This window comes from Sebastes fasciatus, chromosome 3 (genome assembly GCF_043250625.1).
Source record: "Sebastes fasciatus isolate fSebFas1 chromosome 3, fSebFas1.pri, whole genome shotgun sequence".
In the NCBI taxonomy this organism is placed as follows: Eukaryota; Metazoa; Chordata; class Actinopteri; order Perciformes; family Sebastidae; genus Sebastes; species Sebastes fasciatus.
Genome location: NC_133797.1, coordinates 39,528,906 through 39,543,460, shown reverse-complemented (window position 1 = coordinate 39,543,460; position 14,555 = coordinate 39,528,906). Strand labels below are relative to the sequence as shown.

At 40.8% G+C, this 14,555-nt stretch overlaps 1 protein-coding gene across 3 annotated transcripts in view; it reads right to left on the bottom strand.

Moving 5' to 3' along the window:
* The window catches only part of LOC141765072 (voltage-dependent T-type calcium channel subunit alpha-1I-like), a 169,172-nt gene that overhangs the window by 64,047 nt on the left and 90,570 nt on the right, over positions 1-14,555 (bottom strand). For all 3 annotated transcript variants that reach the window (XM_074630923.1, XM_074630924.1, XM_074630926.1), the window contains 4 exons: positions 14,085-14,208; positions 12,171-12,239; positions 2,464-2,642; positions 159-285 (listed from right to left, as the gene is read on the bottom strand). In XM_074630923.1, coding sequence (XP_074487024.1) covers positions 159-285; positions 2,464-2,642; positions 12,171-12,239; positions 14,085-14,208 — 499 coding nt within the window. The remainder of the gene's footprint in view (positions 1-158; positions 286-2,463; positions 2,643-12,170; positions 12,240-14,084; positions 14,209-14,555) is intronic.

The following is a 14,555-nucleotide window of genomic DNA, read 5'->3' as shown; positions in this document are numbered from 1 at the left end:
AATATATCTGCAATAGTTTGATCACCTCAGGTCCAATTAAAAGAAGTCCTCATAGATTGTCAAAGGCTTGTGAGGTCCCCTGATTAATAAAAGACGGACACAAAAAAATCTAAATTGTACGGCGGAGAACATATGAATCCATATTAGATGGTGTTTACCTGAACGCCAAGAATACCAAAGATGATGAAGAAGGCGCAGCAGATGAGGACGATGTTGCCGATGGGCTTGAGAGACGTGATGAGGGTCTCGACTACCAGCTTCAGCCCTGGAGCTCTGCTGATCACCCTGGAGGACCGAGGGAGAGACGCAGAAGACACGGTTTGTTTTTAAAGTCGGAAAAATTCAATTAAATCAAGTAGACGTTCCGACATTTCCCCTCTTACAAGTTCAGTTTTAATTGGTTTTTAAAATGACGCTCATGATGCAGTATCAACAGCTTAAAGAAAGAGAGATCTGTCTGTACAAGATTGCTGGTGCAGTTGTGGTAATGAATTCATTCAGAGCTAAAACGACCTTAGTTGAATGTAATTTGAGCTCTCTGAACCCTCTCTTCCATCTCAGCTCCTTTCTTAACTGCTCTGTCAGGTAATGTTAGCCACTAAATAGTTAAAAACATTTCTTAAAGCAGGGTCGGGAGCCCCCAAGATGGGGGAGGGTCACGAAATAAATCTTGACTGTCATGAAATGATTAATGGAACAGGAAATCAGAAAGACAATTTCATAGCAGCCTTAACAAAATCAGTTTTGTTTTTTCATACAATTCTCAGATTTTCGGTTTTCAATTAATTAATGAACAATTTTACCTCTTTAAGTTGTTGCTTTTCTTTTGCTTGAATTGCTACTCATAAACATCCTGTATGTAACATGTGTCTAGTGGGGGCAAGTTGACCTTCCCTTATGAGCCACAAAGGTTTGGAAAGACTGTCTTGAACCATATGTAATAAATGCTGTAATATGTTTAGAACAACATTACTAAATCCAAGACAGCAGAAACATTGATTTTGACCAAAATATGTAATCATTTTTATTCTTTCTAATATATGTAATTGTTTACTACAGAGTACATTCTGTAAGTGCCTCTTGTATGCACTGCTTTCCGAAGTAATGACACTCTAACGGCACTTTCATACCAAGAGCGAAGCAATCTTTTTGCAAAATTTGCGTCATTCGATGCAAACTCCATTCAGAAAACAAGCATTTTAAAAGTTGTTTCCTTGTCGTCTTAAAGATAGACCTGACAAAGCATGAATTCAGACTTTTTACAAATCTGCATCATTGTGGAGTTATGTTAGCATCCTTTTGATCTGTTTATTGCAGATATGCAAAAGTGATGTTATGAACCTATACACAAAGGGTTTTGGTTTTCTGACATATCTGGGACTCCCACAATATGTACAACGCAGCAGCAGTGGTTATTTCTTCCATGGTTGATGGCGAAAATGTCGGAAAGAAAAGTTATTGGTATCTGTGGAGTCAAGCTCCTTCTCCTCTCCGCAAATGAAAACAAATGATACCGGCGGTCCAACTCACGCGACTACAGTGAGGCGATAATTTGCTTCACTCTTGGTATGAATGCAACAGTAAGGGAATAATTTGACATATTGGGAAATATGCTTATTTGCTTTGTGGGGTAGCCAATTAGCTTAGCACAAACACTGGCTGAAAAAGGGGAAAAAGCCCTGGCTCCGTCTGACGGTAACTAAATCTGTTTAAAGCTCACTAATCATCATGTTATAGCTTGTTTGTTTAATCCGTATAAAAGCCCAAATGTAAAAAATTATAATTTTATGGGGGGTTATGTGCTGGATTTTTTCCTTGGCTGGGACCAGTAACTGGAGTCTCAACTGGTCGCCTAGCAACTGCTGTGAGAGCAGGTGCTATTTCCCATCTTAATGCTAAGCTAAGCTCTGCTGCTTTAACAGAACAGTGTGTAGCATTTTGGGTGATCTATTATTATAAATGGGATTTAATATTCATAACTATGTTTGCATTAGTGTATAATCACCTGAAACTATGAATTGTTGTGTTTTTGTTAGCTTAGAATGAGCCCTTCATATCTACAGAGGGAGCTGATCCTCTTCACAGAGTCCTTCATGTTGCACCGCCATGTTTCTACGGTAGCCCAGAACGGACAAACCAAAGAGAGAGACTTTCACGATTTGGTTACCTGAAAGCCACCGTAGTTCTCCGACACGCTTGTGAAACTGCGGTAACGTGAGCTACAGAGTGCTAAACCGCCTGCCGCCATCTGAATTCTGTTGCTCCTAAAGTCGTGTTATCATAGTAAGGATGGCCTCTGAGCGAGGTGAACGGCGTTACCGCAGTTTAACACTCGGCGGCTCACGTTACCGCAGTCTTGGAAAGTACTTAGTTGTCTGCAACCTCACCACTAGATGCCGCCAAATCCTACACACTATACCATTAACAGACAGATATGAAAAACAGAACACATGACCTCCTAACCTGAGGGGGCGTAGCGTCCTGAGCAACCTGAGAACACGGAGAACCCCCAGGATCTTAGCCCCGCCCGCCATCGACACCACGATGTCAATCAGAGACACGAATACGAGGAAACCATCGAGAATGTTCCAGCTGCTCCTCAGATAGGCTTTCTCCCCCAGGTACAGACCCATGGACACCACCTGGGGAGATGAAGGGAGACGGACATGTAGAATCACACATAGGTAGTGTGGCCGGACGCACACACACACTTTGATATTCAGATTTATCATTTAGCTTCTCAAACAGGTATTTCATTTTCATGTCAGCAGAGGAGAGGAGAGGAGAGGAGAGGAGAGGAGAGGAGAGGAGAGGAGAGGAGAGGAGAGGAGAGGAGAGGAATCAGGAGAGGAGAGGAGAGGAGAGAAGAGGAATCAGGAGAGGAGAGGAGGGGAGAGGAAAGGAATCAGGAGAGGAGAGGAGAGGAGAGGAGAGGAGAGGAGAGGAGAGGAGAGGAGAGGAGAGGAGAGGAGAGGAATGGAGAGGAGAGGAGAGGAAAGGAGAGGAGAGGAGAGGAGAGGAGAGGAGAGGAGAGGAGAGGAGAGGAGAGGAGAGGAGAGGAGAGGAGAGGAGAGGAGAGGAGAGGAGAGGAGAGGAGAGGAGAGGAGAGGAGAGGAGAGGAGAGGAGAGGAGAGGAGAGGAGAGGAGAGGAGAGGAGAGGAGAGGAGAGGAGAGGAATTAGGAGAAGAGATGAATCAGGAGAGGAGAGGAGAGGAATTAGGAGAAGAGATGAATCAGGAGAGGAGAGGAGAGGAGAGAAGAGGAATCAGGAGAGGAGAGGAGGGGAGAGGAAAGGAATCAGGAGAGGAGAGATGACGAGAGGAGAGGATAGGAGAGGAAAGGAGAGGAGAGGAGAGGAGAGGATAGGAGAGATGATGAGAGGAGAAGAGAGGAGAAAGAGGAAGAGGAGACATCTGAAAGCCAAAAATGAAAGTAATAAATGTGGGAGAATGAGAGGTGTGTGATTCAGGGAGAGAGGTGTTAAATCCAAAAGATGAAAGGAGGCAAGAAATACAAGCAACAGCTCTTAAACCCCAATATGAGAAGAGTCATGTTCAAAATGAAGAGGGAAAGAAAAGACAAGGGGAGGAATAAAAAAAGGAAATGAGGAGAGGAGGGGAAATTAAAGGCGATTAAACGGAAAGCGAGTCTACTACTTTTCTGGCAGTAGTAGAAATCCCCAACACTGGACTGTCTACGAACACATCCACATTGTAATTATGCTTCATGGTCTTTGGAACGATGAATCAGCAGCAACAAAATCAGAGTGTCTTTGTGCAGTTAACCAGCTTTTATGTTGACATTTTGCTGACTGTACTCTAACTGAGAGGAAACGTCTGTTTTCTCTCTTTAAATTTCAGTTACAGTATTTAGGACTGCTGACATTGCACTTTGCCTCTTCAGCAGTCTGTCCCAAATCCTCTAACAGTAAATCAGACACTTCTACACTGTCGGGCCAAGCAAGACGAAATATTGATGTGACTGGAGCTGCAAATATCACAGCTGCACATATTTCACTTTAGTCTTAGATGTATAGTCTGTCACCTTGTAGCTCCAGCTGGATGGGAGGTCTCGCTCACTAGGTGAGCCCTAATGGAGGATATTCCAGAAACGAAAAAGGAGGGTATGGGTGAGGTGGAGGAGCTCAACAAGTTTTGTGGAAACAGTGAGACAGCTATCAATGAGAGGAATGAGATGTGGAAGTCAGGGGCGGAGGAGAAAGGCAGAAGTGGCTCAAAAAAAAATAACAGAAAGTTTTGAAATCAAAAAAGGAGTTGGTGAGGTTGGAGGAAAAGTCGCATGGCAGATGTTTCGACATCATTCGACATCTGTCAGGTGCTTTCCGGGCAAAACAACGCGGCGTGTGGCTGTCATTTCGAAACACAACGAGCTCAAACGCAGCGGGCTCGTCTGCCTTGTTTGGCAGAAAATGCCACCACAGAAATGCGTGGAACGAAGGAAAATTCGGGAAGAGGTGGGATTAAGTGGTGATGGTGTTTCTGCATCTGTTTGGGAACATGGCACAAGCATAATGATGGCACACTGCTGCAAAACAAGCCACTGAAAAATATTTTGAGTATGGAATAGATGCCACCTGTAGAGGGTGAAGGGAGGCTCTGAAAACGTCGTAGCACGCTCCTTCCTGAGCCGTAGTCAGCTGGGATTCAGACGAGTTACAATAGATCACAATAGTGATGCAGAGTTGTCACTGGGAACGTGTCAAACTATATGAAAACATCCATTGAGACTTCTGAAATCACTCCTACAACATGATCCACCAGACGCATCTGCCAGAGCAAATAAAACATGAGCTTGCAGATTCGTCTGGTTCCCAGGCACCATCGGTATCCACGGTGACAGATGCGAATCCAAGCTGACTAAAAATTATGTCCGACTAACTATTGACTTTTCAGAGCCACTTTTCAAGCCTCACACGGAGGCATGTGTTTGATATTTAAAAGATAGATTTTCAGTGGTGTATTTCCTCAAGGGAACAAGCTGAACTCATTTTAATGATCTTACTATACCTACTCACAATTATCCTCTTTTGAAACTGTGCCAACGATGTGACAGCAGCTCTGATCTGAAATATTGTATTAGCAGTAGATATCCCAGGCTCGATCACATCATATAGTTCAGACAATATTCATGAGCGACTGAGTAGGAAAACAACATTGAGGCCAGCCTCTTTGTAATTCCATCCATCCACCCATTATCTTCCACTTTTCCAGTTCACAGGGGCAGCAGGGTTAGCGAGGTATTCCTAGACATTCCTATTAGGCTTCAGTCAAAATCGACCCTGTTATCGTCTTCTAGAAAGGCTCATATAAAACTCTGCTACTGTATCGTGTTGCTGGCAACCCTCAACAACACATCCCACCCTCTGAACAAACACCACGACTGTCACCACAGTAACTCAAAGTGAGTGACGACAGAAGCAGCGGTGGAAGCGTGATAACGGATACTGCCATGCCAACTGTTGTCAGGGCATCCTAACTCTATAGAAATAATGTAGAAGCTGGGTGGGCGTCAAGACGATGACAAAGACAGAAAAAAATAGAGAGAAATGGGATGAAATGAAGTCAAAGTGGAAGAAGAACAAAGACAGACAGATAAAGGGAGAGAAGGATGAAGGAAGACTTATGTACTGTATCAGAAAACTAACTGAAGTTGTCCGTTTGCAGAATTTCCCACAGCCCTGTTTAGGAACAGACGATCTTTCCGCCTTGTTTTGACAGCCAACATGGTCCAAAACTCAAACTGTAAGAAAATATTTCATCTGTCCTCGCCGGTGAGATCTGCACGGCAGTAAGTCACTGTCACATCCTATACGATAGGTCTTTTGTCATGTTTTGACAGGCTGGATAGCGAGTTATAATACGTCTGCTCTGTTATTAATAGTGAAGCTCCTTCGGGACCGTCGGAGCGCCGTAGGGCTCTCCATTAAGCAGATCAAATATCGCCCTGATAAAACATGATGCATGGGCAATCTATAGCAGGTCGATGCCAGCGCATTATCAAAGCCTGCTCTTCTCCTCTCAAAGTACCAGCCGTGCTTTGGCTGACAGGGCGAGTATGTCAGGTTAATATTAAATTACATTCAAACTACATTTGCAATATTACTAAGAAGAAAATATGGCAATCATTGCACTCGTCACTTCAGCGTTAGTTTTACAATCTGATGTTTAAAATGGGATTTTACGAGCTCACATTGCTGCACATTGACTTGGACATGACCATAATGGATCTCTGATGAGTGTCCACTATTCTCTTTATACTTTTCTAACCCACATTTCAACAGTACAGCAGGACTGATTAAATACTACAATGACTTTGGTGATGAGTCTGATTATTTATTTTGGAGAATCTGAGAATGGATGTGAGACATATCTGATCTTTTTGCATTAACATCGGCCAAATTTACAAATAGGCTAGATCAATAATAAACATATTTATAATCATTAATCTAGTGGTTTTTTTTGAGGTAGTCACCAAGGTAGCTGAGTGGGGATAACTGGACCATGATCTGGCACCAGAGAGGGTTAGGGTTAACCGTAACCTCTTTGACTACAAACATGATTGCCGGAGTCAGTAATAATTAACATTTAGACTTAATTAAATTATTACATCAAGTATTATTTGTTCACCAACTTGCTAATTAAAAAGTTAAAGGGACTGTTTGTAACTTTTTAAGCGTATAAATGAACCGGGTCGGGACACAGGCGCGCTCGCTTATGCGCGCTCGCATATGCGCGCTCGCAACGAGACACGTTATCGCCTCCGACCGTTCAGGTATATTTAGAGCACGCGAGCCCGACACTGACTTTCGTTGACTTAACGGCCACAGGTGTCGCTGTTAACAAGCAATTCTGAAAGTTACAAATAGTCCCTTTAAACATTTTTGAATTTCTTAGGTGGTGTGCTCTAATTATCTGAGATGAGTTAAAGTTAAACTAACTATTATATTTTTAAACTTTAATCAGGGGAAATTTGTTGAAAGTGCACATCTGTTTCAGCATCATCTTTCCTTCTGTCACAAAGTACGGAGTTAAAGAAGTGAAGAACGTGAGTCATTTATTTTCCCTGGTTAGTCTGGTACTGACATTTGGTTGCTGCTACCAAAAAAAAAAAGAGTCTTAATGGAGAAGTTGTGACCAGATAACACAAACTGTGAATGCACTTTTAAAAAAATGGCATTTATTGTGGAACAGAGACACGGAGAGTCTAAAGTCTGGACGTGTCTTGAAAGAGTTTCTCACTACTTAAAGCTAAAAAGCAAGAACTCCATTTCCACTGCTTCTTTCAGCTCCTGTCACTACGCTCCTCAGTAAGTGTTATGAGGCAGTTTTAAAGAAAAGACAAAGCGTGACACTTTGATGGAAAAAAAATAATTTTCTGCTGACAACATCAGCTTCACATATTTGAAGCTGTTAGAGTATCTGCAAGTTTTGCCTCAGCCTCGAGCTGACTGTTGTTTCTCGACAGCCCCGGAGCTCGATGAGTAGTATAGTGCTGAGGTAACACACGGACCGACTGAGAGACGTGGAGCTGACAGAGTCTTTACCACAGTGTGATGTAACTATATATTAGGTATGATGACAGCGTAAGCACAGTGACAACAACAGAATGGCTGTCAGGCCTGCTTAGACCTCATAACGGTCTGATCGCTTTTAGCAGGCAAAAGACACGGTGTGACAAGAACGAGTCAACCGTGGACAAGCGTGTGTGAGTTTATGTTTGTGTGTGTGTGTGTGTCTGTGTGTGAGAGAGAGAGACGGGGAGGGGTGGAAAGACAACCAGATCAACACTCTCACACTCCCTGTTTCTAATTAGAGTCTGATGTTCAAGGTCAAACTCACTGTGTGCAGGTAACACTGTTTACACTGATCACTACCACTCATGAATGAGTGTATCTGTGTGTGTGTGTGTGTGGACAGGAAATTAGAACAGTGATGAAGTGTGTCTCAGGGAGGAAACTCTGTTTAATTAGTGCTCCTCCGAGAGTGATCAGACTGACCAGCCTGCAACAACAGATTAAACGCAACAAGCAGAGAGAGAGAGGGAGAGAGAGAGAGAGAGAGAGAGAGAGAGAGAGAGAGAGAGAGAGAGAGAGAGAGAGAGAGAGGATGGAAGGATGGAGGGTGAGAACACAATAATGTTTTATTGGTCTTGTATAGAAGAATATGATATATAGTTAATATGTGAATGTGTGCAGCTTCAAGTTAACAGATGATATAATGAAAGTAATTTGCCAATGTGTTGAGAAACTATTCTTCTTATTTCAAACCAACTGTAAAATAATCTGGGAGGGTGACATTTGACGGCTGTTTGAAATTTGATAAACAGATTGACTCTGTTGTTAAAACGGTCTTTTTACAGCTTGGTTTTCTGGCTAAAGTAAAGCCCTTCCTCAATCGGCACGATCTTGAGAATTAGCTGGAGACTTGATTATTGTAATGCACTCAACCAGTTTTCCCTCGCGCTCCTCCAACTTGTGCAAAAATGCTGCTGCTCGCTTTTTAACTAATACTTCCAGACGTGAACACATTACCCACCGTACTTTACTCGCTCCATTGGCTTCCAGTTGGCTTTAGAATCGATTTTAAGCTCTTGATGTTTGTTTTTAAAGCCGTTAACGACCTCACTCCACCTTATTTGTCCGAGATAAGTGAGCATAACGGGGCTTTGCAGTCATCTGGTCAACCTTTTTTAGAAGTCCGAGGTCGAGGTATAAGCTGTGGGGTGATCGTGTTTTGGCTGTCGCTTCTCCTAAACTATAGAACAAGTTACCCCCTGATATACGCACTATCACTGACCTAATACTTTTTAAATCTAAGCTCAAGACCATTTTATTTAGGTTGGCTTTTAATACCTAGTAGCGCTGTGACATTTTGCCTATGCTTTTTATGTACCTTTTTTCAATGTTTTATTCCTGTTATTTCTTGATGTTAATGTGAAGCACTTTGGGTACCTTTTGGTTGTTGTAAAGGGCTATACAAATAAATGTTGATTGATTGATTGATTGATAAATAAACTATGAGGCATTTCTCTGATATATCCTACGTCAAAAGACCAAAAGATCAAGATGATGAATATGAAACTAGTAATTGAGACCATAAACTTATTTTTACAATGTTCACTGAGGTAATAAATCAAAGTGAGAAGTAGGCTCATTTTCTCATCGACTTCTATACAATCAGACTTCTTTTAGCAACCAAAAGGTCGCCCCCTGCTGGCTGTTAGAAAGAATGCAAGTTTAAGACACTTCAGCATCGGCTTCACCTTTCAGAACCGGAAGATGCCGCCTGGTCGTAACCACAAGCCCACATTTGAAGGCTGCAAGTAATGAAGTACGTTGAGTACGTCAGTAATCAATGAAAACAAGCAGTCAAATTGCATTTTGATGGCATCCATTCCTGAGGATACACCGTAAATTGATTCAAAATGAGGATATAAATAAGAAAATAAATACATAAAGGCACATATAAGCAGTTTCCTCAGACCCTTTTTGCAGAGAGAGAGCGATCCAAAGGCACAGACTACTTCAGTTTTAAGCCTTGAGTGTGTGAGGTCGCTACATGACCATGCAGGGCTCTAAACATTATTGCATTATTATAAACGAAGAGTGTCCAAACTGTACTACTGTAAAACAGTAGGTTAACGAGCAGCAGAAGATGTGCTTGGCGAGCTGTTCTCTGCACGGTTTATGAAGTACTGGAACAACTTTTATAGCAGCACTGAGGACAGTATTGCTAAATGAGGTCTTTTCAGCAAGTTAATATCTGTGTTATGCTTTGGAAAATAAATGCCATGACAAGTATATTAACACAAATGAGTGTGTAAGTGTATGGCTTTGACAACACTGCGATACTACAGCTGTGGTAAAGCTCATGTGTAAATACGAAGTGGATGATCAGTCCCCTGATTTAGTGTCGGTTCAATGACGAGACAAATACTTTATTAAAGAGGAACAGCAGCGGTCACAGTTTGAGTGGAGGTTAGTGCTATTTGAGATAAGAAAATGAGCTGCTGGGACCACATTTGAGTGTGAAAATGAAACAGGGCACAGATAACAATGGAGCTTGACTGATTAAATTACAAATGGAGGGACAAAAGAGCAGAGAGATACAGAAGTGAATGTGAAATTAATCAAATGAGTTGCACAGGGAAGATAAAGCCAATGAAAATATGAGGGATCGGAAGGCTGATCAAAGGAGTGGGAGTAAATAGAAAACGCAAAGAAGGAGATGGAGATACAGAAGAAATAACAAACTAACGAGCTAAGTGCAACCAGGGGTCAAATGCATGTATGTGAACTCTGCACCACCGCAGTGCAGAGATGATCTACATATCATTATGCTACACATGTCTTCATCATCCCTGGTCATAAATAAATCACTATAGGGTTTCTAGCAATGTGAAGAACTCCTGGAGACACGAGGCCCTTAATAATGGATGATGCCCTGTGTTCAGGACAAGCAGATTAGTGGATTAAAAAAAAGAGTATGGGAATGCGTGTTTGTCGATGGGAAGTCCATGAGTAGCTAAAGGCCAGCTGAAGAGCGATAGCCTTCTAATTAACTTCGTTATCTAGCTGCCCGTCGCTAATGGGACATGTATAACTGATTAAACCGCAAGTTGCAAAGTTGTCAAGAAAAAGAGGAGGTAAGAGGGGTGGAAAGAGGATGGGAGGGAGAGAATAAGAGCTGGAGATGAAAGGAGAAGAGAGAGAAAGATAAGGAAGAATAAAAGAGAAGGAAACTGAGGAAATTGAGATATAAAAAGGAAGAGAGAAAACTAAACCAGATAGGAAATGAGGAGGGGAAAGAAGGGGACAGGAGCTAGGGGTGGGAAAAAAATGAATTCACTTATGTATCGAGTTTTTTTTATAACGATTCTGAAATAGACTGAATGCCAGAATCGATATATTTGCTTCATTTAAGTCTATGTGGAGGTAGAAGGAAGTTACCGCTTCTATTGTTGTAGTCTGAGTAACGTGACGTCATATCCGTTCCGTATCCGTTCCGTATCCGTTCCGTATCCGTCAACCAAAACAAACCGAGAAAGCACAAAACAGCGTCCGCGTGGATACGACCTGCACCCTCACATGTTAAATCCAGCGTGGTAAACACTACACATCCAGTAAAGGATGGAAACACTTTGGGTTTCACACATTGACAGGAAAAGCAGAGCTAGACAGAGCAGAGCTAAAGCTGCATGCTAACTCTGTCACGGACAGGAAACGTTATCGTATCGCGGTAACGTGCGGTCGAGCCGGCTGTCGCTCTCGTCTCCGTAGTCAAATGGGCCGACGCTACAACTGTAGAGCACCCATATACTGACATTTATGTTAAATGCATTCAAACGGCCTCGATGGAGCTGACCATGGATGGATAAAGAGAACGGAGTTGACGGCAGAGCTAGAGACGGACTTGGAGAAGTTAGAGGAAGTAGACATGTGTGACTACGTCCGGTTTTCAAAATAAGGTGCAAACAAAGGGAACTGTATATGTACAAAATATATATATGGAATGAGATTGATTAAATTATATTCACCAGAAGTATAAAACATTACAAGTCCCTTATAAATTAAAAAGAAAATACAACTAATTTGTGAGAGACAAGTCTTTATTCTTTGATTTTTCAGTCGCTGGAAAAATGTTTATGAATAATGCCTGTCATTAATGACATGATGTATTTGACTTCAGGACGTCTCTGACTACATACATGCTGAAAATCAAACATTTTTACTGTATTAATTTAGATATTTTGCAAAGTAAAACTCCCTAGAAGTGTATGATTAAACTTTCCCCCATGGTCTAGTGTTAAAAAAGTTAAGAAAAAATTGCAATAAATCGTAATATCGAATCAGCACCCAAGAATTGTGATAGTATAGAATTGGGAGATAGGTCGTCCCAGCCCTAATAGGAGCAAAAAGAGGAGGTGGAGACATAAGAGGATGAAGGAAAAGACAGGAAGAGAGGAGTGGAAATAATGTACAGAAGAAAGACGAGAGAAGAGACAACTCCAGTAGAGGAATGGAGATGAGAGGAGGAGAGATAAAAAGTCAAGACGGGAGAGGGAAGAGGACGAGAACACTGGAGAAGACGAGGATGTGATGAGAGGTGAAGAAAGGAGAGCGAAGAAAGTACAAAAGGTGAACATTTTACCTTGACAGTCATCTCCGCAACAAAGATGGCAGTAAAGATGTAGTTGGAAACCGTGAGAAGCAGCCTTTCCTGTAACAAAAGGAGAGAGAAAAGAAAGGGAACGAGTTTAAAGGACGGAGGCAGGAGGAGAAGAATAATTAAAAGAGACAAAAAGAAGTGGTAGCTTCGGAAGAAAAAGACTGACTGCACTTGGCTTTACTCAGAAGCTTCAAAGCAGGATATGAGACTTCATTTGTCAGTGATTTTGCTATTAAATTAGAATTAGATCTTGTTGGCAAATTAAATCTTTCAACTTTGAAAGAGTTGCAACACTTTCATTCGAACGCTTCAAAGGACTTGTTTTGAATAGTGCCTGTCATTCAGCAATTTGCTTGATTGCAGGAAAAGTGTCTTAATGCCAGAATCCGGAGAGAGCTCAGAGCGATGAAAGAATCAAAGCTGCATTTTAAAGTCGATCTAATTCATATAAATAATCGCATGTTTATAAATCATTTGAAGGTTGTTTTTTTTCTAAATGAGCAACATCTTGTTTATATGGAAGCCCTCAAAGGAAAGTGAGAAAGAATATATGGTGATCCATTTCCCAAGTTTGATCTTAGATACATAATTATTATTTTTTTCATCTGTGAAACAGGTGGAAAAAAAATATTTTGCCAGGATAATTTTCTAAGTTGTGAAAACATGTGATATATATGTTTTTAGTTTTCAAAGTTTGCTGTTGTAATCCTCATTTTGAAAGAAAAAAAAAAAGAAAAAAAAGTTACTTAGAAAAACGATACTTGATAGCGATACCTGGACTTTGGGTATCGGCCGATACCGAGTCCAATCCGATACCAGTGTTTAATTAATAAGCTGTATGCCTCACTGTGTGGAAGTGACTGGGTTCATTATTTTATGTGTAAGGCAACATCAGGTTTGACTTGCTTCCTTAACTTTGTTAAACAAAACATAACTAATAAATACATACATATATATATATATATATAAATATACTGAATTGTTATAGAGTATTAAAATAATAAATCGTACACCAGCAACTTAGTAAAAAACCTTCAAAATTAACAGGAATGAGAATTCAAGTGTAAACCTTTTTAATGCAGCAAAAAAATTGGTCAAAACTTAAACAGGAATTAAAATCCCAGTATATAATGTATAGTATATAAACATATAATTGAATTGAAAAGATCAGCCCCATTGGAACCGATACCTGATCCGGTATCGATGCATCCCTAAAAATGATACTGGCAAAACTTCTTTTTTTTTTCCCACACAGATGAATTTCTCAAATTGGTTATTATTATAACCAGAATTACTATTACTGGGCCTGTTCTCATATTAAATTTGTTCTTGAAAGACGTAGTTTAATATTATGTATTAATGTATATATAGTAATATAATAGTATAATATAGTATAATAGTATAGTATAATATAATCTCAATATCGTGTGCAATACTACTTTTTCCATTCTCATGTGCAATATCACTGTTCATTGTGTGCAATATTACTTCCTTTTCTGTTTTGTAGCTTACTTTACCTTATTTACTCATTTTACTAAATGTATCTTACTTTATTGTTATCCTATTAGGCACTGGTGCTAGAAATAGTACTTTTTATTTTATACACTTGAACTTGTTGTAATTTTGAGCAATCTCTGGCACAAGACTTTCCTTCGGGATTAATACATCTTATAATGTATACTCCATATATATATATATATTTACTCTTTTAATTCCACTTTCGTCACATCAATATTTTAAACCACAAAGGCTCTGAGGATGTCCACCTTATATGGCAGTATGAGCAGGCTCACCTCAGATGCACCTGCAGACGGTACCATAATATCCGTTGCATCACTCATGATGAGTAAAAGCAGCATTACACGGCCGATTGTTTGATGATGACACAGCTCTTACCAGACTGCCCTGCAGTATCCTCGGCCTCTCCAGAGCCACTGTAATGCAGTTGAGAAAGATGAAGGCCAGGACCACATAGTCAAAGAGCTTATGGGTGATAATGGACTGGCACAGCTGTCTGAACCTGACAGGAGAGAAACAGAGAGAGAGGGTAGAGGGAAGAGGAGGAGAATGAAAGATCTGTTCATGAAATGTCTATAAGGGTACGCGCTCATGTGTAACTGCATCGAAACAAACTTCAGGCTAAGATACCTTATAATATATGATATTATGTATGAAGGAAATATTGTTTACTGTTGACATCTGATAGAATGTCTGAAGCATGATTAAATGAATCAAGAGCACGTGTTGGGAGCACAAACACCTCCATCGGGCTTAACAGAAGTTTACTTTTTTTTTTTTTGTCTCAGGTAGCCACCAACATCCAATGACAGAGTTACACTCGGGAACATTACCATTAGTCCTGTGGAG